Genomic DNA, 18,252 nt, shown 5'->3' on the forward strand with positions numbered 1-18,252 from the left:
GATGGTCACTCTGACGTATGTGTCTTTTGGGTGGGGTGGGATGGGTGGGGGGTATGTCTGGACAGGGCAGCGGAAGTTGCTGTGCAAGGATGTGGTCCAGCTGCAGACTAGCCTCCATAGTAGCTCGTGGCATGAATGACACCACAGAGTTGGCTCCACCTTGAGTCAGTCAGTCATCGGCCAGAACTGCACCTGGGGTCGAGGTGAGACCTAACCTCTTTGATAAGGAAATTCTTTGATCTGAGAGCAGTTGTCTGGAGAAGGGGGCATCTGTACTCTGTAAGCAGTTGGTATGGACCGAACTGTGTTCCCCTAAAATTTATATGTTGAAGCCCTAACCCTCAGGACCTCAGAATGCAACAGTATTTGGAGACAGGGCCTTTAAAGAGGCGATTAAGTTGATTGAAATGAGGCTGTTAGGGCAGGGCCCAAATCCATTCTGACTAGTGTCCTTATAAGAGAGGGAGATTAGGACACGAGAAGAGAGACACCAGTGCACAGAGGGTCAACCACTTGCAAGCCAAGGAGAAACCAAACTTGCCAGCACCTTGATCTTGGACTTCCAGCCTCCAGAACCATGAGATAATAAATTTCGGTTGTTTAAGCCACCCAGTCTGTGGCATTCTGTCGTGGCAAACCTAGAAGACTAACACAGCAGTCGGCGCTCATAGCAGCTGGAGGATGAGCAGGGCAACAATCGTGGATAGAGTGTGTTTGGTAAGGAGCTTTGGGTGGGGCATCAATAGCATTCACTACACCCACTTATAAATCAGAAAACTGTGACCAGAAAGGTGAAGTGCCTTGCCCAAGGTCACACAGTCAATGAGCAACAGATTTCAACCTCAGTCTAACCCTATACCTGACCCTCCTAGTCACTATTCTGCAGTCTTTCTCAGAAGCAGCAGACATCACCAGTTAACTTGGGCTCCATTTCTGTCTTTTTACCCTAATTTGTCTGCACCTTACACGAGATGGAGCTCCTTGGGGAAACCAAGCCAGCTCAGCAAAGACAATGTCTGCATCTAAGTGCCTTCTCAAGGCATTGTCTTTTATCCTGTTGTTTGAGAATGGTGTAGCATATTAATCACAGGTTTTCCCTGCATGTGAGATGATGTCTTTATTTAAAATGTTTTTATTAAAAAATGAACTAGGGCAATCTTTTTCACATCCACAAATGCCATTTTTGGGAAAATAAGAAATTATGAGATCTGCCTTGTCAGTGTAATAATAATGACTGTTGTCATTCTGAGCACTGTCACTGAGCATGGTCTTTGGAGTGGCCACATCAAGATCTAACAATAAATCGGTTTGTTTTTATTATAACTTTGCTCAGTATTTTCTGGTTCAGTGTAATAAAGCCATTGCCTCCTTCAGAAAACTCGGACAGAAAGAAAAAATAAAGAAGGGCATCTCTGGGCAGCTGCCTGCTACCAAGGTCCCATACTCATCCCCAGCTTGCCTCACCATAGCTAAAATACAGAGCATCTTCTCTTTATGAAGCGATTCTCACCCCCACCCTTCCCGTATAGAGGATATAGTGAGAACCATTTTAAAAAGTATTTTGTGGATATTGTTGACTTCCTCGGAGAAGAGGCAGAAACATGCAAGTGAGTCTGTTGGATTTCCCAAATCACAAGTCATTTGGTCATGAAACATTAATCAATTCTGACAGTATTGTTAGATATGCAGAGAGAGGCAGGGTGCTTTTGCAGCTGGAGCAGAGTCTGGGACACCTGGAGAAAGCCACTGTCCAACGCGAGTGCCGTCACAGGCTGGGCAATCTTAAACTGAGGCCTCAAACTCGGCGGGCCTGTGGGATGTAGCTGGAGATGGTAGTATGAGGAAGACATATTTTACTGTTTGGAGTTATGACTCCATCTGAGATATAAGATCAGAGGATGTGAGAGAGGGGGAGAGAGTAGGGCTCTCAGGGGAAAAAAATCCATATCTCCTCCTTATCTTCTCCTCCCCTCTCCTGCACCTCCCAAAAATTAGGAAATTCTTTGCATGAGATACTATGTGGTAGTCTGAAAGTTCTCTCTCTTAGAGATGTAGGCATTCATTTACTCAGCAAGAAGTTTGAGTGTCTGCTTTGAGCTGTGGGTTGGAGATACCATGATGAACAGGATGAGGACTCCTGCCCTCCAGGAGCTTACTATTTACATTGTGCCAAACTAGTGGTTCTCAAATTTAAGTGTGCATCAGGATCCCCTGGAGGACTTGTTAAAATGTGGATTGCTGGATCCTCAGCGCAGTTTCTGATTCAGTAGGTCTGGGAGGCCCAAGAATTTGCATTTTTAATAAGATCCAGGTGATGCTGTTACTGCTCTTCTGGGGACCACCCTTTGAGAACCATTCTGCTAAGCTTGTTACCCGCATTTGCTCAAGGCAAATGGATGGCTAGAATCATTTAGGGTGATGGTGGGCTCACAGGCTGAGAAATTCCTCCCACATAACTAAGTTCCTTTAAAGGAAATTTGGTTTTGCCTTTAGGCGAAGTTCTTATCTTATTGGCTCTTTAAAAAAAATTCTTTAATGCATTTCCTGATCATTTTAGAAGTTTAAAGAGCAGGTGCAATAATAGACGAAGTATTGGGGAATTTATCATTAAACAATTGCACTTGTATATCATTTTCTCCTTGAAGATCCAAAAGATAGAGCAGTAGTTCTCAAAATATGTTGCAGCATCACTGAGTAGAATTTCAGGCCCCACCTCAGATTAGCTGAATCTGAAACAGTGGACTTTGGGGCCAGGAATCTGTTTTACAAAGGTCTCAAGGTGATCCTGACCCACAGTCCAGTCTGAGCACATCTGAGACAGAGTTGGGTTGAGTGACAGTTGGGCTGAGTCTGAGCGAGGGCCCCTGGCATTCACTATTGCCAGCTGCCTTCAGATAATTTACCAGGATGACTAAGCTTCAATTTTTCTATCTCATTAAGTCAAAAGTCTATCCCTTGTTGTCTAACATCTTTCAGAGTTATGAGGAAGATAATCACAATTTTTATATATGACATGGTTTTACCAGTAAAGGTGAAAATACCTAGCTAACCATAAAATAGCACTAATGCAGTGGAATAAAGATAGGATTCAGGTAATTTACATTCCAGTCTGCCATGCATGCAGCTATGTGACCTGTGGTTGATTATTAGCCTGTCTGAGTCTCACTTTAATTATCTAAAAATTGAGATAAAAAGGTTGTCCTGGTCTAACTTGAATCACTGTTACAATGATCAAGTGGAATAATGGATAGGAATGTGCTTTTACAGTCTGTAAAGTGCTGTGACTTTGGAATGCTGACTCATAGTTTTGTTCTTCTCCATCAATGAAATGGGAATAGTGCCCTATAACTCCATAGAGATGGTGAGTCGTGGAAACAACTAATGGCACAACAATTTGAGCTCTTCTAAAGTAAAGCGTATTTCTTCATTTTTTTTTGCCTAACATATAAATGTTAGAAGATGTAGAGATATTACAGTCTTATACATTTTATTATGGTGCTTCTGTAATAGTATATGATAGTACTTTTATTTGAAATAGTCACATCCTAGAGCAGTAGCTTTCAAAGTGTGGCCCCCAGACCAGCAGCACCGGCATCCCCTGGGAACTTGTTAGAAATGCACATTTTCAGGCCTCACTCCCAACCCGCTGGATCAGCAGCTCTGTGTTTTAACAAGCCCTGCAGGTGATCCTGCTACTCACTTTAGTCTTAGAGGAAGGGCTTTATTAGGATCTCAACTGAAGGGTCTGACAAAGAACATCCTTTTCCTGGGACAGGGTAATTGCTTCTCTTTTTCTCCAGCATGGATTTGCAACAGCTGCGTTCAAGCTCAGGCAGCCGTTGTTGGATTCCTTCATAAGCATGCTCCGTCACTGCCGCCCAGTGAAGTATAGATCTGGATGCCACTCCTGAGCATCTGTCATGAGGCTGACTTCAGGGTGCAAAAAAATGAAAGCTATTTATCACAGACCATTTTCCCCTCATGACAGCAGAAATGAGCCTTAGCCTAACAAGGCTTCACATTGGGCCAGGGCCCGAAAAACACAGGGTTTGACAAACACAGTTTGAGCTGACTTATTTCTTTGGACTTTTCCCTTTGAAAATGCACCCTTTTCTGAGCTGCACCAAGTTAGTGGTATTTGCTTAAGAAACACTGGAGATGGGTTCATCCAGGTCTGTTTCATGACTTAGGCACTTTCCCCCTGTCCATTTCTTCCCTCCTCTCCTCCCTGGGAGGAGATCCTTGGTAGGAGAGGGAAGGGGACTGACTGTTATGGAGGGAGCCATGTTATGGGAGGTGGGGCTCAATATTTAGCAAGAGAAACATCTGTCTGTGGGGTAGAGTTGTGGTATGATCTGGCCGCCACCTGCTTTTGTAAATAGGGTTCTATTGGAATGCAGCCACTCTCATTTGTTTATGTATTGTCTGTGTCTGCTTTCAGACTACAAAGAGTTGGGTAGTTGTGACAGGGACTGTATACCCTGCAAAACCTAACACTTTTTCTATCCAGCCCTTTACAGAACAAGTTCGTTCACCCCTGTTGTAGAGGTTCCTTGTGAGTGGCCTGGAGGGAGCCGGGATGGAACCAATTAATTGACAGGAAGGACAATGGGAGGACAGGAGGGTGTGAAATGCCCAGGGTCCCTCTGGGGCCCAGCAGCAGGGAGGGCAGCAGGAGGAGCCACTTCTTATTGCCATTTGAGTTGGGTACCATACGGATTTTGAGACGCGATTCTATTTAAAATATTGTTAAAAATTTTAACTTGATATCTCTTTGTGATTGCCTTATATTTATTTTCTTCCTGGTGTTGAGCATTACAGACAAAACTACAGAGTTTTATGTTAAATATCAGTAACTCACATTTATTGGGCACATACCATGTGCACTGCACACTGCATCCATCATACTATGTAATGTTCACAATGATTCTAGACGGGTGCCACCATCCCCATGAGAAAACCGAAGGGCAGAAAGTTTAAATAACGCCTAATGTTATGAAGCTGATGTCAGAGTCTCAATTTAAATGAGGGTCTTTTTGATGCCAAAGTCAGCATTCTAAACCAGTGTTTTTCAAATTGTGGGTTGAGAAATCAGTTTAGCAAGTTGCAACTAGCATTAAAAATGACCCAGCATTGGGACTTCCCTGGTGGTTCAATGGTTGAGAATCTGCCTGCCAATGCAGGGGATATGGGTTCGAGCCCTGGTCTGGGAAGATCCCACATGCCGCGGAGCAACTAGGCCCGTGAGCCACAGTTACTGAACCTGTGCATCTGGAGCCTGTGCTCTGCAACAAGAGAGGCCGTGGTAATGAGAGGCCCGCGCACCGTGATGAAGAGTGGCCCCCACTTGCCGCAACTAGAGAAAGCCCTCGCACAGAAACGAAGACCAACACAACCATAAAAAAATAAATAAAATAAATTAAAAAAAAAATGACCCAGCAATCCCAATATCTCAGGCATATACCCTGAGAAAACCATAATTCAAAAAGAGCCATGTACCAAAATGTTCATTGCAGCTCTATTTACAATAGCCAGGACATGGAAATAATCTAAGTGTCCATCAACAGATGAATGGATAAAGAAGATGTGGCACATATATACAATGGAATATTACTCAGCCATAAAAAGAAATGAAATGGAGTTAGTTATTTGTAGTGAGGTGGATGGACCTAGAGTCTGTCATACAGAGTGAAGTAAGTCAGAAAGAGAAAAACAAATACCGTATGCTAATACATATATGTGGAATCTAAGAAAAAAAAAAAAGGTCATGAAGAACCTAGGGGCAAGACTGGAATAAAGACGCAGACCTACTAGAGAATGGACTTGAGGATATGGGGAGGGGGAAGGATAAGCTGGGACAAAGTGAGAGAGTGGCATGGACCTATATACACTACCAAATGTAAAATAGATAGCTAGTGGGAAGCAGCCGCATAGCACAGGGAGATCAGCTCGGTGCTTTGTGACCACCTAGAGGGGTGGGATAGGGAGGGTGGGAGGGAGGGAGACGCAAGAGGGAAGAGATATGGGGATATATGTATTTGTATAACGGATTCACTTTGTTATAAAGCAGAAACTAACACACCATTGTAAAACAATTAACCTCTAATAAAGATGTTTAAAAAAAAAAAATATATATATATATATATATATATATATATATATATATATACAGAAATCATCCACACACACACACACACAAATCCTATGATAAACCATAATGGAAAAGAATATTTAAAAAGAATGTATATATATATGTATAACTGTATTACTTTGCTGTACAGCAGAAATTAATACATTGTAAATCACCTATACTTCAATCTTTAAAAATTAAAAAAAAATAGTGACTCTAAAAAACAAAACAAAAGAAAACAAAACAAAGAAACAAACCAAAAAAACACATTAAATAGAATGTGAAATGTCAGAGTATGTCATTTGTAGTATGGGTAAATTTTGATGCATGAAGCTTTTGTTTTAACTATAAAGATGTTTTTATATATACACAAATCCAAGCACATTTCTGTATACTGGGCAACAGTGTAAATGATATTTCTTACTCTTTCATAGTCAACTTGAAAGTAAATATTCTTGCCTGAAAGTGGGGCTGGGGGGATAGAGAAAAAGAGGGAGAAAATATGAGTGAGTCAGCAAATGAACAACTGTCAGAGAGACAGAGACTCAGGGAATGGGAGAGGAAATGAGATGAAGTGGGGAGACAGAGAGAATGGACATCTCTGTGTAAGAGACACAGAGGCTCAGGGAGAGGTCAAGGGGGAGAAAGAGAGACAGGAAGTCACATGGTTCTGTCCACCGTTCCGCTCAATGAGCATGTGCCCCTGCTTGAGGACAAAACTGGAGACCTGAATTGTCCTCTCGGTAGATTTTGGTTTTTATATACTTCTCTTGTGGTGATCCTCTTGTCATTCTGAGTGTGAGTCAAATAAAGATTTTTATAAAACATGGCCCCTATATATAAATAGTCTGTTTCATCTGTTGCTCAACTGATAATAGGTGATCTGAGGGGAGAACAGGCTGTGTTGGCGTTACTAAGAGAAAGTGTGAGATTCCCAGTAAGCTCCTTCCTAAAGAACTGGCAAAGGTAGTTTTGAATATATGTAAATTTTGTCTTTTGAGCTGACCAGTTTTGATTCCTTGGTACTGCCTCTTGTGTTCTATGGAAAACTACAGACAGCAAAGATTTTAAAGTATCCTTTTGTCAGGGATTTCTACATACACTAAGTATTTTACTTTCAAGGGATTCTGGAATCAGTTAATGAAAAGTTCATTTTTACAGATGTGGAAATTAAGGGAACATTTGTATAAAGTTTCCCTACATACAGATGCTTTCATAAGAATCATATTGAATCTTCATAGCTACCCTGTTAGATTACCCTTATGTCAGCTTTCCTGGAAAAATTAGAGCTCAGTTAGTTCAAATCCCTCACCCAAGTTTCTCATCTAAGAGGCTGTAGAGCTAGATTCAAACCTTGATTCTCTGACCCCAAAAATAGCAACAATGGGATGAAAAACAGTGCTCTGTGTTACAGTTTAGAATAATTTTGTTTATAAGTCAGAGTATGGTGCAAAGCCTAAAATGCCCATGGTTTTAATGAGGTAGAGAGACTACCATTGTTTAGTTTTCTCCCCTCCCCAAGGATATTTCTCTATTTCTAGGTCCCCATTAGCAAACTGGAATTGATATCACTATGCTTTTTTTGTGAGCCATTCTTGGCCTTTCTTGGTTGAAGACCATTATAAGCACCAACTATATTTTTAGTTAGTAATAATATTGCATCAAGTAACTTAGGTAGCCACTTCTTGGCATCAGCTTAACTGGGTGGCCTTTACTTATTTTTTTAATAAATGCTGCATATCAATGTGAGTAAGTAATACCCCAGAGTGAACTCCATCTCAAAAGCCTTCATAGCCTGTTAGAAAAGAATTTTAACGTTTTCCTCAGCTTGCCAAAATGCTATTGCTATATATCCTATCCCTCTTGCCTGGTCTCCCTACTAGTATTCTCTTTAAAAAAAGAAATTCCCAGGAAGAATGCTGACATTTATCCCCTCCAACTGTCTCTGCAAAAACTTTATGTGAGTGTGTAATAGGGTCCTGCAGCCAAGGCATCTTACCCTGCTTTTGCTCCTAAATCCCCTCGTTTGTAATAATGATTCATGCCTCTGAAGGTAAAGACTTTAGAAGAGATAATTTCTTCTCTTTTCAAGGTTTTATTCTTCCATTTTCAAAAGGTGGTTGCAAACAGAGTCATCCCTCCTTTCCTCCACTGGTTAACTGTGCTGAGTATTTATTACATTCCACTAGGTGTGTTCAGGAAGCTAAGATTCAGCTCTACGCTCCATGAAAACTTTGTCAGTGCAAACAAAATATACGTCTCTGGGAAAACATGAGGGAGGTGGTCCTAGACTCATCATAATTTTAATGACTGGTGGGATCTGATTTTTGTTTATTCTTTATTTCAGAGATCCCAGAAGACCCACTTGTGGCTGAAGGTATTCTGATGATACATTTGACTCCTGTTCTGAAGAAAGTGAGGAGGGAGAGGAATAGGTCAAGGATGCGGGACCCCAGCCTGCTTACAGGACAAACCAACAGGTACACGCTGCTCCCAGCAGAGGTGGTGGGGCTGTCCAAGGTGCTGAGCAGGCTGTGACTTCCCAGAAAGAGTCAAGGGAGTCTTAGAACCCAAGTAGGGGATGGAGAACTAGTGTTTGTTATACGGGCTCCACGTGATGTGTCTGGATTTCCAAGGCCGAGGGACAGGCAGGGCCCTGTGGAATTCTGCGAATCTGGTCTGGATATGTTGATGAGGGAAGGGCTGGAGCACCCAGTACTGATTCAGGTGAGAGGATGATACACGCTACACTGTTTGCACACTGAGGAGCACCCCACATACAGCTGTCGAATGAACATTGCACATGTGTCTTTAGAAGAGGGAAGAGGATATTTAAAATTATACTGAATACTTTTCTGTCTGGTAATCAGATTTGTGAGTCATGTCCCAGTGCACTAATTAGTTCTGGGGATGAGGCCCAGAGATCCTGGGCTTAGGAGATGGTCTTCCTGGCCACTCCAACCTCTGAGTCCCCCCCTTACATACAGTGTTGGAATATCTGAGTCTGTGTCCTTGCCATAGATTCTGTAACAATGACAAGACTTAGACCCATCTGAGTCATAGGCCAAGAAACAGCCCTGCATGTGATTTCACTGTTGGGTGTCTGCAGGAGAGGGGAAAAGTAAGAGTTACGTGAAGAAAAAGCAGATGACTTTGGGCAATTTATGCTCATATACTTGATTTTGTTTTTAGGCCATAACTTGATAATCTTCCCAGTCCTAAACTTCCATAAGGTACAGAAGCTTTTTACTAACTGGGAACCATTAAGCTAGTAAGATAAAAGTCAATCAAAGGGCACCTATGTCGACGAAGACTTAATTCAGGAGAATTAACTGAAGGTGGTACACAATCCATTCAGTCCTTTCTAATGAAGACTAAGCAATTCATCATAATATTCAATAAATAAAACCAGTAAGAAATGTTCTCAAGTTCTCCTTAAGAAAAGGAGAGAGAGGCAGGGAGAAGGGAATAGATGGGTATGGATATGGGGCTGAGCAGAGAAAGGGATGAGAGAAAGGATGAGAGAGAGAAATTGAGAGACAAATACATGAAGAGAGAAACAAATAAATATTGAGAAAAACAGAGTCCAGGCAGTGGGGATTCAGCATACCAAAATAAAAACACTTTCTTTATACCATTTCCCCATTTTTTCCAATGGACTTGTGAACAGAAACACCTCCTACCACGAATTGAAAATACAATTTTCATTCGCTTTTGTGCCACTGTCCTAAACAACAGAGACAAATGTCGTTACAGTATTACAGAAACTTCATTCTGTGCCTGTGCTTGCAAGGCACACGATGTGCAAAACACATCCTCTATTTCTGTCCAAAGCGTCAAGTGGTAAAATTTTAGCTACTAACCTTATTACTTTAAAATGTTTTAAATAAAATAAAACTGACTTCAGAAAACAAAGGAATAAAATATATGGCAAACACCACCGAGGTCAAGAAGTAGAACTTTGCCAGCCCCTCCAGAAGTCCCATCTTTGGAGAACTTGTTAGAACAAAGGGTTGGAAATCGAACTGCCTGTATGAGTCTAGCCTTTGTCGCTTGTGGGTCATGTGACCTTGTGCAAGTTACTAAACCCCACTGTGCCTCAGTTTTCTAATCTGTAAAAAGAGAGAATAATGGTTCCTGCCTCACAGAATAGTTTTGGGGATTAAATGAAGTAATCAATGTAAAGTACTTAGAATATGGACTTCCCTGGTGACACAGTGGTTAAGATTCTGCGCTCCCAATGCATGGGCCCTGGTTTGATCCCTGGTCAGGGAACTAGATCCCACATGCATGCTTCAACTAAGAGTTCATGTGCCACAACTAAGGAGCTGGTGAGCTGCAACTAAAGTGTCCGTGAGCTACAACCAAGGAGCCCACCTGCCGCAACTAAGGAGCCCACTAGCCACAACTAAGGAGCTTGCTGACCACAACTAAGACCCAGCACAACCAAATAAATAAATAAATAAATAAATAAAATATTTTCAAAAAAGTACTTAGTATAGTGCCCAGAATTTAATGAAGTAATTACTCATGAGATATTAGCTGTTATTATGATAAAGCTATGTAGCCATCTTGTGGCTTTTTTATGATACTTCCAAAACTCTTTAATGCTAAAGTGAGAGTTTACAACTGTGGTATAAAATATATCCTTTCTTATTTATTAGGGCCAATGATAAATATCGAGCAGTGATTTTGCTCTCTGGGCTATGCCTCTGTAACATGTGGTTTGATAGATTGTGACTGATTTTAAATAATCTATTGGGACAAGATGCTAAGGCCTCTCACATATATGTTGCTGTTTTGTTTCACAAAACCCTGTTGGGTAGTTATTCTTATCCCTATTTTCCAGATGAGGAAACTGAATTTCTGAGGGAGTAACTTGCCTGTGGCCACGCAGCTGGAAAAGGGTCAGAACCATGTTTCAGGCCCAGGTCCATCACATTTCCAAGCCAATGGTTTTTCTAGTACACAAGATATATCACCCTAGAATGAACTTGGCATAACAGAAGCGGGGGGGGGGGCATGTCGAGTGAGTAGTTTGTATTAGAGATAGGTAATTACAACCCCGTTTGTTTTTCAATATAATTTCCCCTTCCCCAGTGGTGGTGAGTGTGAGGTTGTGATGGGTATTTACCCTTCGCTTTTTAGGTTATTTTATTAGCAACACACAAATTACAGTTACAGAACCCTGTACTAAGACCCAGTCACTGCTGGCTCTGTAAACTGGGTGATACCTGCAGCCTTCTCTGGGATTTGCCTCTTCTCCCCTTTCCCCAGTCTTGCCCTTGACCCGAGCACCCAAGTTCTGCTTAGGTGGTCATCATACCCATGGCTTTTATGTGAGTAATCAGGTCAAAGTTGTTATCCTCTTCCTTCAGATGGAACAGAAGTCACATGGTTTCTATTTTAATGGAAGAAGTACTTTCAAAAAGAAAGACAGCCATGGGCTTCATTGGATTGCTGGATCCCTTGTGCCACCCAAGACAATCTTTCAGCAGCAGTTTCTCCAGAGCAGTTTTGTGAAGCACCTATTTGTCAGTTGTTTCTCTGCTTCAATAAGCACAGCATCAGTAGCCCCTTTATCACAAGCCCTTATGTTGTTGATGGCTCCTCTGTGAAGTCTGTGGTCACTGAATTGGAACCAGCCTCTCAGATCTCAAGAGAATGGAATTTATAGCTGTCATCATAACAGGGTTCTCAACAGTATTTGTGGGACCTGTCACTGAAAAGTGTTTCATGTGCCTTAATGGATATGTTTTAGGGCTGTGGACTGCTGGGTGTTTCTGTAGACCTTTACATCTTTCCCTTACTGTCTTGACCATCATTTCCCTCTCCACGACTAATCAACGTCCCACGTGCACCGGTGAGGCACATATGAGGTGGGCCATAATGATGTGACTCAGAACTCCCTCGGGAAAGGCTCTGCTGTTTAGTGAATGTGGCTTTCATTGACACTCGTTTGGAGAAGGCTCTTAGGACCATGGTGTTTGTTCTTGCTAAGATGAAGAGCTGTAGAGGCCCATTTCCCAGCTAATTCTGAAGTTTTTAATATATTTTCACCAGATCCTCCAGTGATTTTGAAATTCTCTCTGCACAGTGAAGCATTAGAAAAAGCAAGAATGACCTTGGAATGGCGCCACAGGGGCAGAGAGATGGGTACAGGCTAAGCAAGGCCTAAGATTCCACTGAGGACTCTTGGAGCAAATTGTCATGGGAGTAGGTACCTCTAAGAGCATCTTCTGCTAGTGGAGTCATTTGTTTAATCAAGTCATAATTACTATAATAATAAGAGCTAACGTTTCCAGAACCTTCATTTTATGCCCAGTACTTTGTGTGCTATGTCAGTTTAGGTTTTATGGGAAGCAGATGACAAGATGGAACTAGAAATGAGAGAAAAGCCTGTGAGATGGGCAGGAAGAGCCTCAAGCCGTGATGCTGGTCTGCATCTTTGAGGACAAGGGTGGGAGGGGAGAACAGAGGATGGGGTGAGAGCCTTGGCCTGCCATGCAGTTGTGAAAAAACCCTTGGCTGCACCGAGAGGGCACCCCAGGGCAGAGACTGCCCCTTAGAGGAGCCCAAAATGGGCAGACATGGCCTGGCTCTGGTGTGTCCGCCGTGCTCTCAGTGGCTGGGAGCTGCCCAGGAAGAGAGTGGCCTTGGCATGAACGTGCAATGACTCTGAAGTGGCAGCAGCTGGGGGCTGTCAACTCTCCACACAACCGGTAGCAGGCTTGCCCTCAAAGAGACAGGTCAGGGGCCCTTCCGTGGCTGCCACAGACCCATTGTTTCATTCAGTTCTTGCAACGACCCTTCGATGCAAGTGTATGTGATGATGTGTCTTCTGGTTGAAGTCAATCAAACTAGAATTTCACTGGCTGGAATTCAAATAAGGGAGAATGTGAGGGTGATGAAGAAGCTGAAGTAGGAGGAAGTTAGGGATTCCAGGCAATTCTGCCTGACAATTCTGTCAAAAAGCGAATGTCCTGGATTGAGAGTTATAAATCCAGAGTCTCCAGTGCCCCTCAGCTCCTGCGTGTCTCTCTGATTGTGAACCTCTTGGTGCTTTGAATTATTACCCAAGACATAATATTTAAGGACACATGTTTTCCATACAACACCCTCCCCAAGTGCAAGCTAGCTATTTCATTTGGTGCTCAAAAAAGAAACAGAGTATTTTGTCTATAATTGATTATTGTATGAAGCACTGACTTTAAAACTCAGGTCCCTTGAAAGACGAGACTGTTGTGCTATGCTAAGTTTGCATGAGAGGAAACTGAGACTTGGTGAGGCGCAGGAGCTTCCCTAAGGCGGCACAGCCAGTAAGTAGCAGAGCCGGACTCTCTGCCCCTATTTGCAGCCTCTCCTTTACACAGTCGTCTCCTGCACAGCAGTTACAATCCCTGCTCCTCCATGATGACTGAGAAAATGCACTTTACTCAGTCATCTGAAGGACTAGCTAAGGGGCCACTGCATTATCTGGTCCTCTGCTGAGACCTGTTTTACTGAAGAGAAGTACTGACCTGTGTACAAGGCAAAGTTGGTGCCAGTTCTAGGAAAATTGCTGAATTATGAAAATTAGAAATAAAATGAACCTGCCTCCCATGTCTGTTATGGGATACAGATTTCATTCCTCCTACTGCTTTTTTTTGTTGTTTTTTAAAAATTTTTATAGAAGGTGCCAGAACTCTTGAGTCCAAATAGTAGGACTGATTTACCTCCTATTTTGCATAATCAGACCTAATTAATTTAGCTTTATGCATGGGAGGAAACACTTTTTGTCTTGAATTACCTCAGTCATCATCACTTCTAAGAAGCAGCCAGCCCTGCTGCTGAATCATTTCCCCATCAATATCCCCTGGCCTGTGGCCCAGGCGATACAGCAGCCAGCCCTGCTGAAGTGTTAGTGAACTCACAGTTTAGGTGTCATTCCTTCCAGGTAACAGGCATCTGTAGACCCAATGTGTGCTGCTGAAGGAGTGACCCTGATGTGACAGTTTCTGCCCCCGCCCCTATTCCAGCTCTCATACCCATCATGGACATTCCCCCTTCTCGCTCTACCATTTCTGGTCCAGGCTGAAGCACAGCTCATTGCTTGTCAGACGGGGGCCAGCAAAACCTTGCTCTTGTCTGGGACACAGCACAGTGGGCATGTAGAAGACCGTAGTCCCGACATCTTTTAAATTAGATCCAGTGTTGTGCTCAGGATCACACCTACACTTTTCACCCTGATGCCAAAGCACAGAGGCAAGGGAGGCAATAGGTGAATAAAGACAAAGCACACTGGGTGGGAGGGCAGGGTCTGTGCGATCCTTCCAGGGTATGGACCGGAGCTCGCCCCCTCTGCCACCTCCTTGTCGGTGGGTGATTGAGGCACACAGGCGGATGGGGAGCGAGGGACAACGGCCTGCACGGTGCTCGGCCGCGCTGCTCCTGGAGCTGGGGTCAGAGGTGCAGAGGTTTGCGCAGGTTTTCGCAGAGCTGACTGACTTGCAGTGGCACATTCAGGGCTTTTCTCTCCAACCTACCCCTCTCCACATACACACATCAATTCCTGTCCCTCTCTGTCTTCAGAGAGGCTGGGGTGCCCTGACCACACGGGTGTAAGAGAGCCTGCAAAGAATATGAAAATCCTCCTAAACAGCCCTTGCAAACAAAAGGCCCAGCCCACTGTTTTGTGATTCAGTTACACAGAGAAATTTAATTTTATTTTCTGAATATTTTCTACATCTGGAGAGAGAATTTTGGTGTTCAGTCTGGGAGGAAAGGGGTGTGACACATCTGGGACATTGTTGGAGGTGCTGTCCTTCCATTAACCTGCTGATCTGGGAGCACATGGGTCCACATCGTACCAGAGAAAGCGACCACTGTGGTGAATAAACAGCCACGTTGCAGTGTGCTCGGTGCCGTGATAAGTCTTTTATGTGCCTTGCCCCATGGTGTGCTCACCAGCAGTTTCTGGGAGTAACATCTTTCATCCCATTTTCCAAATGAGGAAACTTGAAGCAGAAAAAATAACCAATTTCCTAGGTCACTCAGTGCATTGCCAGAGCTGGAATTCAAACCAGTAAACACTCCTGTGTCCACTGGTATGCGTCCTGGGTGAGTATAGCACTTACTGGGGAATTTGGTAAAGGAGACGATAAGGAGATGCTTGGGACCTAAGGGACGGCCCCAGGATGTGTGAAAATGGAATATCTGATGATTTAAAATTATGTTCAAAACACAGGGCCAAGTTCCCGCTTACTCTGTTGGGATTTGTATGGGAAGAAAGCTAGAACTGGAGTCAGAAATAGGAATCTGCAGTAAGGGAGTGTGTGTCGCGAGGGCTGCCTTTTGGAACATGACCTTTCTCTCTCTGTTCCAGTCAACCTTCCTTCAACTGCAGGACTTTCTCCTTGGGACTGTTGGGCTGTGGTGAGAGAAGCAGTCCATCAAGAGCTTGTGAGCTATTGGGAGGGAGGGGGGTGACAGAGGCAGGCTCCCCTCCAGCTGCTGGAACTCTAGAAACGGGGTGGGGGGGACAGCAAGGGGAGGACCCTCCTCATCAGCTCCTGAAAACCCCGCTGCCCACGGTCTCGGGTAGGCGTCGTGGCGCCACTCCGTCAGCCCTGCTTTCTTGTTTCTTCTCTCCATTCTTTACATTCCCGACTGTAACCCAGAATGTCTTGAGAATTCTGTAGTGGGTGCACATGAGTGTCTGTGAAACCCTAAAGCAACTCGCGGATGCTGACTTGCCGCGAACCTGGCATTGACGAGCAACACTGCAGTTAGGAGGCTTTGATAATGAGGAGGGAAGAGGCATTAGCGGTGAAATATGGACACGCTGACAGTCACATCCAGCGGTCCCCAATGCAGTGACAGAGGCACTTTCGGTGTTACAGGAGCTGTGGGGGGGGGCTTGTTTGCAGTTTGAGTTTTGCAGATGTGGCTCTGTTCCCATCAATACACACTCTTTCAGGCCTTTCTCCTGGGCAGAAGGTGGTCATTGGCAGTGAGATAGGAATGAGGACATCAGCGTCCTGATTTCTGGGCAGCCTCCACAAAGGTGCCATCAGCTCTGCCCTATGGCTTTGTGCTGAACGGCATCTGCTGTCTTCATACGTATTACGAATGCAGATGAGCAAGGGCTTGGTTTCTAATGAGATCAAACTCAGATGTAAAGGTCCATCTGAGTGTGCAGAAAATGGATAAGGTCACCTTGGTGTTTTGGTTTCTGTAACTTAGTGACATTTTTCAGGGCTGTTTGTGGATATGGTTTGAAGGAGATGGACAATAGCTTAATAAAGCAACTTGCATAAAAGAAAATGGGTGGGGTTTTGCTCGGATCATTCCTTTATACACCACCTATTTGAGCGTTCTGGTCACTGGATGTACGGTGGTGAACCAAACAGACACAGCTCCACCTTCATGGGCATCTCACGCCCCCTCATGTATTTAAGTCCTATCCACAGACTGTCACCTCCCCCTTTTGTGTCTTCTTCAGTTCTGTCTCCCTGGAACCCTAGACTCACATCTCCAGTTTGCCCTGGAGTGGGGTTAGAAGTCATGTGGACTTCTAGTGGAAGTCCTGAACTAAGACTATTCCAAAGTAGACTAATAACCCCCAGCCTCAGTCCCAATCAGCGCCTCTTGAGCCAGCCATGACTCACACCCTTTCATTCACATTCCACATCCAGTCCACAGGCAGAACCTCTTGGCTGGACCTTTGAGGTGTGTTTAGAATATGATCACTACTTAGGACCTCTACCCCACTGCCAGAGCCACTGTCACCTCCCCAGTGGATCATTGCGGTAATTTCTAACTGGTCTCCCAGAGCTTTCCCCATCTCACTCAGAATAAGAGGCAGAGTCTGGTCAGAGGCCTTCTAGTTCCCCATCCTTCCATCACTATGAAAATTGCCCTTGCTCACCCCACTCCATCCATTCCAGCCATCCTCCTGTTTCTGGAACACACCAGGCATGTTCCTGCCTTAGGAAGCCTGGAATACCCTCGCCTCCAGATACACAAATGATTTGCTGCTTCTATGCCACCAAGTCCGCTCATGCCATCTTACTGGGGAGGACTCTGACTAACTGATGTAAAATAGCACTTGCTGGCCTGAGAATGCCCTTTTCCCTTCCCTGCTTTATTTTTCTCTCAAGTCCTTATCCCCATCTGAGTTACCACTGTTTGTTTGCTTATTCATTTATGGTCTGTCTCCCCCCACTAGAATGCGAGCTAGTAGGGCAGAGATTCTGGTTGGGTTTTATTTTCACTGCTATATTCCCAACATCATGAACAGTGTTTAGTTTAGTGCTTAGAAAGCACAGAGCAAATACTCTGTAGATACTGCAGAATAAATGAATGAATGAGTGCCTATTGGTACAGGTAGCCCATAAGCCCATCCACAAACAGATGAGCGTGACTAGGAAAGGAAGAAATTGAAGTAATAGAGGAACTGAGCACTGGGGGTGTGGGGAGACCTAGAAGGGGGTGAGGAAAGTTTCTAGAAGAGGACTTTTCAGCCATGACCTGAAGGATGGGAAAAGGCAGCCCTCCATGTATGGAAAGGGGGTTGGGAGAGGAGCACCCCAGAGAGGGGAGGAGGACATGGGAGGGCCCTGGGCGTGAAAGGGCTCAGCAAGTTGAAGAAACCGCAGGGTGAGCAAGAAGGTGGCTGAGATTGGAGATGTCAGGCCAGCTGTAGCTACATCGTGAAGGCCCGATAAGGAGAGTGAAAGACCAAGCCAGTGAAGGGCAACTGAAATAAAGTCTTAAAGTGAATCTATGGTGATAGAAACCAGAACAACTGTGGTTACAGAGGGTAGGGATTGGCTGGAAGGGGGCAGGAGGGAACTTTCAGGATGAGAGAGGTGTCCTTTATCTTGTTTTGGGTTGTGGCTACATGGGTATATACATTTTAAAAATTGTACTCTTAAGATCTGGGCATTTTACTGAATGCAGATTTTACTTCAGTAAAAATCACATGTTTCTTCTACATTTTCTTTTGTAGAAGAAAAACTACAAAAGAACTACAATAGATTTGTGATATTCATATACACATAATGAGATGTGTGAGTCCTTAGCCTGCATCAAGGCCACTTCTTTGGCTGCTTGTGGCCCAAGCATGACTTTTCAGCTTG

At 44.0% G+C, this 18,252-nt stretch overlaps 1 protein-coding gene across 1 annotated transcript in view; it reads left to right on the plus strand.

The window, feature by feature from the left end:
• NEK11 (NIMA related kinase 11) overlaps positions 1-18,252 on the plus strand; it is a 289,042-nt gene that overhangs the window by 176,552 nt on the left and 94,238 nt on the right. The window contains 2 exon segments of the mRNA XM_057545576.1: positions 8,478-8,504; positions 8,507-8,610. Of these exon segments, the coding sequence (XP_057401559.1) occupies positions 8,478-8,504; positions 8,507-8,610 (131 nt within the window).

The sequence above is a fragment of the Balaenoptera acutorostrata genome, chromosome 4 (assembly GCF_949987535.1).
Source record: "Balaenoptera acutorostrata chromosome 4, mBalAcu1.1, whole genome shotgun sequence".
Taxonomy (NCBI): domain Eukaryota; kingdom Metazoa; phylum Chordata; class Mammalia; order Artiodactyla; family Balaenopteridae; genus Balaenoptera; species Balaenoptera acutorostrata.